This window comes from Diospyros lotus, chromosome 7, assembly GCF_014633365.1.
Source record: "Diospyros lotus cultivar Yz01 chromosome 7, ASM1463336v1, whole genome shotgun sequence".
NCBI classification, from domain to species: domain Eukaryota; kingdom Viridiplantae; phylum Streptophyta; class Magnoliopsida; order Ericales; family Ebenaceae; genus Diospyros; species Diospyros lotus.
In genome coordinates this window covers 13,267,418-13,278,032 of record NC_068344.1, presented here as the reverse complement: position 1 = coordinate 13,278,032, position 10,615 = coordinate 13,267,418, and the positions used below count along the sequence as shown (strand labels likewise).

The 10,615-nt window shown below is 39.9% G+C and overlaps 1 protein-coding gene across 1 annotated transcript; it reads left to right on the top strand.

The window, feature by feature from the left end:
- Positions 1–311: 311 nt before the first annotated feature.
- On the top strand, positions 312–2,825 carry LOC127806568 (alcohol acyltransferase 9). The gene has a single exon (XM_052343946.1). It carries the CDS (start codon positions 496–498, stop codon positions 1,816–1,818), a length of 1,323 nt encoding a protein of 440 aa, XP_052199906.1. The 5' UTR covers positions 312–495; the 3' UTR covers positions 1,819–2,825.
- The last annotated feature ends 7,790 nt before the right edge of the window (positions 2,826–10,615 follow it).

The following is a 10,615-nucleotide window of genomic DNA, read 5'->3' as shown; positions in this document are numbered from 1 at the left end:
CTAAAATCATAAATAGAAGTGCTGAGAAGGGAAAAGGGATCCAACCCACACATATCATCATATATTTAAGGATCCAAGTTTAATCACATCATTAAAGTTTTAAAATTTGACTAATCAATCTCTTTTATATATATATATATATATATATTCGGTTAAATTTAAAAAAATTTAAGTGGCACACCTGTTCATGAAATATAGCCAAGTATTTCCCCTATTAGATATAGCTTGCTAGCCAGCAGACAGAAAGCGAAGCCAAGCTGTGTACATTTGTTTTCTTATTCGTTTTTCTCCATAAAGCGATGCCCGGAGAATCCACCACCAAATCTTTCATCAAAAGATACACACACCCAACTCCCTTCTTCTCTCTCTCTCTCTCTCTCTCTCTCTCTATATATATATATATATAACTGAACTTATATAATCAACGGTGTATCTTCATAAGAAAGATCAACTTCACAGAAGAAGAAGAAGAAGAAGAAGAGCTGCAAGGAGGACATGGCGAGCTCTGTACAAGTGGTGAAAAAGCCTGTTCTGATCACTCCCTCCGAACCCACTCCATCTCGGCTTCTCTCCCTTTCGGCTCTCGACTCCCAGCTCTTCCTCCGTTTTTCTATCGAGTACTTGCTCGTATACCCCTCCCAAAGCCCCTCCTTCGACAAAGCCACCACTTTGGCCAACGTAAAGACCGCCCTGGCTAGAGCCCTGGTCCCTTACTACCCTCTGGCTGGCCGTGTTAGGCCGAGTCCCCATGGCTCTGGCATTCTCGAGCTCGTTTGTCGAGCTCAGGGTGCGGCTTTTATTGAAGCTGTCTCCGATTACACGGCTGCCGACTTCCAGGAACCGCCACGATTCGTGACCCAGTGGCGGAAGCTCTTGTCGTCCGATCTGATCACGCCAGTGCTGCCACCGCTAGTCGTCCAGCTCACTTGGCTCGCCGATGGTTCCGCGGCTTTGTGCGTGGGGTTCACTCACTCAATCTGCGATGGCATTGGAACTTCCGAGTTTCTCAACTTGTTCGCCAACTTAGCTTCCGGAAGAACCAAACTCTCCGATTTCAAGCCCAAACCAGTCTGGGACCGTCACCTTCTCGACCGCACAAATCTAGACTCCGGCGACATCACCTTGGCCGGAACTCACCCCGAGTTTGACCGAGTGCCGGACCTTTGCGGATTCTCGACTCGCTTCTCGCAAGAGCGGCTCAGCCCGACCTCCATCATATTCGACAAAGCATGGATAAACGAGCTGAAGAGGCTGGCCACGTTCACGGGTCAACCCAGCGAATTCGGGTTCACGTCATTCGAAGTTCTCTCGGCTCTCGTGTGGAGAAGCTGGGCCAGAGCGCTGAACCTGCCGGCGAAGCAAGTGCTGAGGCTGCTCTTCAGCGTCAACATTCGGCACCGAGTGAAGCCGAGTCTACCCGCCGGGTTCTACGGCAACGCGTTCGTGCTGGGCTGCGCACAAACGACCGTGAAGAGGCTGACGGAGCAGGGGCTGGGCTATGTGTGTGGGTTAGTGAGGAAGGCCAAGGAGAGAATAGGGGACGAGTACGTGAGAGAGGTGGTGGAATCGGTGAGTGGGACGAGGCGGGCGAGTCCTGACTCAGTGGGCGTCTTGATCGTGTCGCAATGGTCAAAGTTAGGGCTGGATATGGTTGATTTTGGGATGGGAAGGCCGGTTCATGTGGGGCCTGTCTGTGCCGATAGGTATTGTCTGTTGTTGCCGATTCATGATCGACCGGACGCCATCAAGGTCATGGTGGCTCTACCCGACACCGCCGTCGGCCGCTACGAGTGTTTGGTGCAGAACCCTTACTCTTGAATATATATATATATTAAATGTTAGACAAATCTACAGGCTAGAGTACGTTAGTTTGGTTACGAACTAACATTACCTAAAGAAATGAAGATGTACCAGAGACTATCACCTCCGAACCATAAATAACTCTTAATCATAGATGTGCATGTGATCACCGCTAGCTCGTTGACTTTTTCAATCACTTAAAAGGATTCCAACTCTGATCTGTAGAAGATTTTTCTGGAGAATTTAGCCGTCACCCGCCATGTGATTGCTTCATGTACATACGAAGTAGAGATGTCAAAGGCACGTGGTGTCTAAATTCGCATCTCCCCTGTGCCACCCTTGATGTGATGTTAGAACTTCTTACAAAAAATATAACGATATAAAATAAACAAATTTGAAGGAAATCTTTATATGCCGATCATGAAGTTATATATAGTATTTGTCTAAAAAGGTTGGTTAATGATGTGGAATTACTTCTCCATCAATATCAAATATGGTTGTTTTATTCTTGTTGTTGCCAAAATAGAATTTACGAGGTGCGTGGGAGTGTGTGTCCAGGTCTTGCTGGAGCATGGTGTCCAACTTCCAGGTTTCTCCTTGTGGAGGTGAGTCCAAGTTTGACTGTGATACTTGACGTTAAACCGAACCTGGGAAAAAGGAAGGATCGCTCCAGGTGGAAAAAGCGGGCTTCGGGAGAGAGGGTTTCTCTTGGAGGAAAGGTGGCTCTGGGAGAGAGGTCCATTCCTGGGAGGAAGATGGGCTTTAGGAGGTAGGCTTGCTTCGGGAGGAAGGGCGACTTTGGGAGGTAGTTTGGCTCCAGGAGGAGGGCTTGCATTGGCTCTGGAAGGAAATATGGGTGGATTGCCGACAGGGAGATTGGGTCCTCCGGGTGGAACTTTTGTACTTCGGGAAGAACAATAATAACAACCATAGTGTAGAAGGCAAGTGGGGATTTTTCTCCCGCGCATGTACTCTCATACTTAAAGCTAGTAGTAGAAGTAGAAGATTGATCCAGGTAAACACTACGGCCCCCACAGGTGAAGAGTGTGCAAAGGATGAGGAATATCAAGTCAAAGTAGATGATGTCAATTTACCCAAAGTTGAATCCATTTTTGTGTTGAGGAAAGGTGTAATTATAGGCTCATGGCTCGAGAATCTCGTAAAGGACACAATATTGCATCACTCACCCTACAAAACTTAATTTATCAAATCGCGAACTCATTTATCAAAACAAGGGTGAGGCGTTTATATTTATTAGTGTACGAGTGTACGTGTAACATAATTTAATTTTTTAGATGAGTTTAGGTCGATTCTTGGGAGATTATTTATGGAAGAAAATGAATGTGCCAAAACATTTGGGTTGAATAGAATATGTTGGAATAAGCTAAATTCGAATTAAACTAAATTGATGTTAAATATAGAAATGAACTGAACTGATGCTGAATATAGATAATCTTGGGTCAAGACAATTTCAGTGTCAATCTGACTATTTTCCAAATAGACAGATAAAGGGTAATGTCAGTCTAAACTAAGCTTGAGGTTTTGCCTTTAAATACATTCCAAGATAATGATAACTCTTAGGTAATCTCCATACATGATATGAGAGATTCTAAGTTAATTAATTACCATAAATTGAAATGTGATTAACATGCAAAACAAGTGAATACAATTTGCTGATTTGAGTTTGGGTATGATAGCATTTCTAGTTCTAGTAACCTCCATACATAATATGAAGACTCTAAATTAGCCTTACGCTCCAATCCAAACTCAAAGATCCAATATACGAATGCTACTCAACTTAAATTAGACTTTTATTTACATATTTGAAGTTCGTCTCCTTTGGGAAATCAGTGACATTGGACACTATCCTTGCCTTGGCCTGAGTATAAATTTAGCCACACATTTTCAAATGTTACTCAAATGATTAATCTAACAAGAAATGAAATCAAACACGGACTGTAAATGCAGAAGATAAGGTCACTCTATTTAATTAAAAATGAAAAGATGCAATATATATTGCAATGAATCGTAAACACCAACCCTAGTTAATGGAGAAATAAGAACATCAATACAAACATAAATCACAAAGCAATGTTGTTGTGCCATAGAATTCCTGAGTGTCCACCTGAGGGCATTTTGGTCATTAGATGCATAGGAGTATTTCGGTCATTAGACCTAAGCGAGCAAACCCCAAAAGTGGTCCCAAGCCTGGGTTTCAATCCCTAGAAAAAGTCATGGTCGAACGGCAAAAAAATTATCTAAATCGGTGTTCAAATGAGCAATATAGAATTTAAAGGGCCAAAGTGTAATTAGGCCAAACTTAGGGGAAGGGTGAATATGTAATAAGGAAGAAGCCTAAGGGGTATAAAAGGGGAAGAAGGCCACTGTTCAAGGGGCTTCTCCCCCCCTTTCCTGCGTTCTCTCTCGCTCTCTCTGTTTATATCTCTCCGAGAGAGATTCTCTCTCTCGGAGAGACTTCTTTTCTCTTAGCATTCCCTTTCGGAGAGGTTTCTCCATCTCTTGCGGAAATCCCTCAGGAAGTCGCTGCCAGCGTCGCATTCTCTCGGTAACCATGGGGTTCTTGGCCGCCCGGTCCCGCTGCAAGCCCCCTTTCTTGGTCGTTGCCACTACAAGAATTTGAGGGATTTACCCACACACATAAATATGGATAAAAATTATCTTATGTGTCAACTATAATTTTTCTTCACACATAATGCAAATGTCAAGATGTGTGGGTAAATGGGGGTTAGAAAATAACTATTACCCACACATATATATATATATATGTGTGTGGGTAATAGTTATATATATATATATGTGGGTAATGCTTAATATATTGCCCACACATATATGTGTAGGTAAATATTTCTGTATGTGTAGGTATTTTTATATCAAAAATTTGTAACTGTGACCTGGCTTTAATTGGATGATGATATGGCATGACACGTGTATTTGTTTATGTGTAGGTAAAGTTAAGATTATGTGTGGGTAATAATATAAAAAGATTTTGAATATGTGTGGGTTGAAAAAAATATAATGTGGGTAACAAAAATATTATGTGTCGGCAATAATATAAAAAATAATTTTCGTTTGAGAGAATAATTTGCGTGTGGCTAAAAAACATATTATGTGTGAGCAAAGCTAAAATTTTATATTTAAAATTTCAATTGTTACAGCATCTATTACAATCTACTTCAAACATATACGCACCTAAAAAGTCATAAAGTCAAAATAAATATAAAATCATAAAGTCACATAAAAAGTTCAAACATATATATAAAAAAAAAGAAGCATAAAACAAAATATTAAATTTCGTCCCCAAACTCTTGTCGTAGCATGTTTATGTCTCCGTGGAGCTCTTAAAAAAGAGACTTGTACTTGTTCAAATTTTCAACCAATTGTTTGTAGGTTGGATGGCTAGACTCCTCACTAGTGCATATTGTCCTGGAAGTTTAGGAGATCATCCCCAACCAAATAAGCGGACAGATTATCATTCAATGAACTTCTCTAAGATATCCTTATCAGTCATTTTATCTGGAGGATTATCTCACCCCAACTACATCATTTGTTCCTGAAAAAATGCAATATATTCTTAATCAATTGTTTTTAAATTTAAAATATAGTCTCAATTATGCTAATGTAAAGCAGTTGAATCATCAAAATTGGCCATGATTTTTCACAAGCAGTGTTCCAATAATAAGCAAAAAAAAAAGGTAGATGATGTGATGCTACTATGTCTAATAGTTATCCCAAGATTTCCGCTCTTGACATAAGCTTGCTTCTTATACCAACTACATCCATTTCTCAACACCATAAATAAAAATCTAAGCATACCCACTCAATGCTATTCATGCCACTGACAGAAATATGATAGACAATCCAACAAATGTTTTTTACTTAAGTAACAACTAGATCTACATAAGAATAGTAATAAACACATTTGAAATATTAATCTCTAAATATTCAAAGCCTGTGTAATTAACAAGATAAATGTCAAACTATACTCAGAAATAATTGAACCATATTTTCATAGAAAATGAAATTCGATGTTGTTCAAATTCATTCAGAGTTATAAAAGTAAATTGGCTATCAACTAGACTTCACCAAATATAAGGGGTAATTAGCTAGCTTATAGTACATAACATTTAGCTTCTTGCTCCATCCCTTCCCAACCTCTTCCCCAAAAAATAAATAAATAAACAAGAAAAAACACAATTATATACAGAAAAACAGTTATAAGCATTACCATAATAGGGTTGTGTTGGGGTGGCAGCAGTTGTTACATAGTGGTGGTTGTGCAAGGCATATGCATATATATATATATATAGTATGAAGGCTCATGTATGGATGTAGCTTCCTACCGAGTAAATTGAGCCCGCGGGCTGTGATGCAGTGTAATGGCATGCATGCCCTTATGATGTACCCTCAAGTCTTCATGTAACATCATAGCCACACAAGATAGTATATGCATAATGTTTATAAGATCCCTCAAGCGATATGATCATATGATGTAATGTAATATGTTGGCATCCATGTAATGCAATATATCCCTAAAGGCACCAGTGGTTAAGTAAGTACCACCCTGAGATATCTCTCACCAAGCCCGGTGTTGTGCCCGGGCAGGTCCCTTAGAGACTGAGACCCTACTTCGACAGCCCGCCTAAGGTCCACCTTCTCCCAAAGAACCCTTTAAGCTATCCGGCTCTCTGGGAGGGATTCCTCTTAAGCCCGTCCATTTGCCACTAATGTGCAGGTCCATCCTTGGTACTCCGTAACAGTATCATGATCGACCCTCTCTCGTCAGGAAAGGTATAATTGTTCCTTATTCAGTAATAGCATGCTTCACTTGTCTATTGAACTGTTTTTCTATTGGTATTGACTTAAGCATCAGAGGGCATACGCGGGTGAGAAATCCCCCCTGCCTTATAACTTGTTCATGTGAGTGCAGATATGTCCCTAGCATATACAAAGCCACTTCTGGGAGTTCCCGAGGATGCCCTTAGAGGTCCTCACATGACTCCAGTTAGTACATCTAGGTCCCAAGCTACCCGATGCCTATCTCCACTAGTAGACTCCTGCCAGCTGTTAACCTCGCTCTGCCTCAGCTCCAACTTTCCCTCTCTATAAATTCTATTGTCATTTTTTTTGGGCCACTACAATTGGCGTCGTATATGGGAAACATACAAGAAGCTAAAATCTATGAGGAAGACAGCCCGGTCTGGCAAGCGTCAGGCATTAGTTGGGTAATACGAGGAGAACCAACACACCTCGTCTGGGGGGCGGGGGGGCTTGCTCGTCGAGTGAGTTCCCTAGTATGAAGCTGTCAGAGATTGTGTGTGGGCTTCCAAAAACCTTCAACGGCCCCAAAACGAGGTCCTTCAATGGCCGCGGTCACCCCATAGTCCTTAATCGGGTGTCCACAACTGTTTTGTCTAGTAAGCGTAGAGAATCAAGGAAATACCACGATGTGTTCAGAGTGTAACAAGATTGTTTGAGGGAACTCATCAGCATTGCAAGCAAGAGAATCGTGATCGTTTCTTTCGAGCCATCATTACCTATACCGGAGTATTGAGGGTCTTTAAGAAACCTGAGCTGGTGTCATTTGAGTGTTCCCCTACGAGCATGCAACTAAGGACGAGATACTAGAGAAGCTCAAGAGGGCATGAAAAATCATCATCTAAAGAAGAACATGCCAGAGATACGACTCCAGGAAGGAATAAGGAGTCAACTTAAGGTATGCGATGGTTATTAAACCGCCATGGCGGTCCAGTATAGAACCTTTGAAGGGAGGAGCTCGTCTCCTGCTTCAGAGGTGATTCGACTCTATGAGCGGACCCTCGTCTAGGCCAAAGAGAATTTCTCTATGGTAGTGGGTGATAATGTAACGACCCATTAGAGGACATAGTATTTATTCAGAATTAGTTAATTAATTATTGAAGTAATTAATTAAGAGAACTTGTCGTTTAATTTTCAATGTGGCAATTTAGAATATTTTTAATTGAGAGATCAGCATTTAATTAGCATTTAATTCTTTATTTAGTTTTGAAATTAAATGCAAGGACTTGAGGGTCATTTAAGAAGTTGTTATTTATTTAATTAGTTAATAAGAGTTATTATGAGATTAGGAGTCTAGGTGCGAGAAGTTGTTATTTATTTAACCGTAGCCATATGTTCTTCATGCCACAAGAACAGAGAGCAGGAGCCAACAGTGGGTTCAAGTCTTTGCTTAGGAAGATTTTCGTTGCAATCGTTGATTCGATCAGAGTTAGCATAAGGCAAGTATCCTATCTGTAATTCCTTTCATTACAGATTCATAACAGTTTGTCCTCAGTTGATTTCAACGTTCCATTGAGTTCTCAGATTTATATAAGTTGCAATATATATATATATATGTATACGTAGAACAGTGAGTGCATGAGGAAGTTATGTGAGATTCTTTCTAGTGAATCTTTTAAATATGATCTTCAAATCATATTAGCAGTGATCTCAGAATACAAAGACTAATTGATTTGGGTTCCTAGTTTAATCAGATGGTATGTTCAAGAATATGTATATAGATTCATGCAATATATCCATGTCCAGTGAGATATGATAAGCCATGCACAATTCTTTTCAGCATTTTCTTTCATAAGCGGTTGACTTAATACATCTTGATATTATTTTATATCAATTGGGATTGTTCTCCCAAGATTTCTTTTGGAATTGTGTAGTGATGCTAAGTTTTGATTCAAGATATGGTCTCTATTATCGTAAGCTTCGTTTTGTATAAGTTTCCAATCATTCGAATGAGCCTCTTTGTCATTTGAATGAGTTTAGTGGTATCCGAATGAGTTTTCAGTGCTATCGTAAGTTTTTCCCTTATAATGTATCAGTCATTCGAATGAGTCCCTTGTCATTCGAATGAGTCATGTGTTATCATATCATTCGTATGTGTTTTTGGTTTGTCATTCGAATGAGCTTCCTTGTCATTTGAATGAGTCCTTGAAGATGCGAGTAAGCTGTTGCTTTGTATAGTCTAGCATTCAAATGAGCCTTCTTTTCATTCGAATGATCCATAAATTGATTCGAATAAAGTTACTGTTGCATTCGAATGAGTCGCTTTTTGCCAGTTCAAAAGTTGGAAATTTTCAAAATTCATTCGAATGAATTTGTGAGTCATTCGAATGAGTCCCTGATCAGATCCGAATAGACTTTGAATATCGTCTATCGTTTGAATGAGCCTTCTGTCATTCGAATGAGTCTCTGTCATTCGAATGAGCTTGCTGAAATCCATTTTTTTTCATTCGAATGGGCTGCTTTTTCATTCAAATTGCTTCCTTTTGCTTCATCAATCATCCAAATAGTATCAAATGGCATCCGAATGGCTTCCAATAAATTCTTGATTCAAGTCTTAAATTTAATATAAATATTCAATTATTCAAATATTGAATTTTTATGCCAAGATATGATAAAATCCAATATGCCATGCCTATACTCAGAAATTTCAGAATATTTGAATCTCAATATAGTTGATAAAAATCATATACCATGTTTAGCAGTTAATTATGACATAATCAACATTATTTTGTGAGATTATGTGCATACATATTTGTATGAGCATTGAGCATGACTTTATGTGGAGCACTACATATCGTGTGCCAGCATTTATATGAGCATTGCATTATGCGCGCCAGGCGGCTTGTCTGCGGGGATCTCACTAGTATCAGTTCAATTATATCTCAGTTATGAGTTGCTCGCCTGATGTCGACCAGGGAGCTAGGGGCATATTGCCCAAAGTATGTGCTTACAGTTTTTATGTTTGCAGGACTCAGATCAGTCAGGTATGTGTTACAGTTATGTGGGCCTATGAGCTAAAGTTGCATACCTGCATTTAGTTACAGTTATGTGCATTACATCTTATAAATGCCATCCAGTGATTATTATATCTCTCAGTACAAGTTCAGTAAATATTTTTATCAGTATCGATATTCTTCGATTCAACCTCAATTATTCTTTTTAGTTTATTACTTGCTGAGCTTTGTAGCTCACTTTGTACTCTTCACCATTCCAGGTCCTAGTGGGGGAGTACCAGATGTGGGGCCTAGCAGCAGTGTCCAGTAGTGTGTGTACATGGAGCCGCTCAAGACCAAAGATGTCTGGGAGTTGTTAGTTTATTAGTTAGTGCTTGATCAGTTTAGATTTATTTTATATTCCAGTTTAGGGATTTTCCCTTAGATGTAATTTATGGTTTTCAGTTATTGATTCAGAGTTTTATTTCAGTTGATTGAGATGTTCATTTTGGTATCAGATTTCAGTTTATCAGTCAGTTTATTTTATTATCTCCAGTAGCACCTCTTCTCGGGCAGTTCTAGGAGATGGGGTGTTACAGATAACAACAAAGTTGATTATGGACGCAAATACGATAAATCCGCCATAAGGCTGTGGTGGTGGCATTTGATATCCAAGCCCTACCTCTAGTTGAGAAGGCCTAAGGTGGTTCAAGATTTTTCGAAGAAGCAAAAGCTATTGAGATCCCCTGAAGCAAAGTATGGAAGCAGTACTAAGGAGTCATCTATTCTGTTTGCTGTAACGAATCACAAACTTTTATGCCGCCAAGATAAAGGGAACGAAGCTTTTTAGCATGGAAGACATGAAGAGGTGATGAAACATTATAGTGCGGCTGCTTCGACTGGTGTTAAGTTTCAGCCTTCACAACTATCAGCCTTTGCAAGCATGCTGCTGCATATCAAGCTCTAAACCAAATTGCTGGTACCATCGCAGATTGCGGCCTAAGCATAGCTCTTGGAAAAAGTCACGAAGGCAGTTTCTAGAAGAG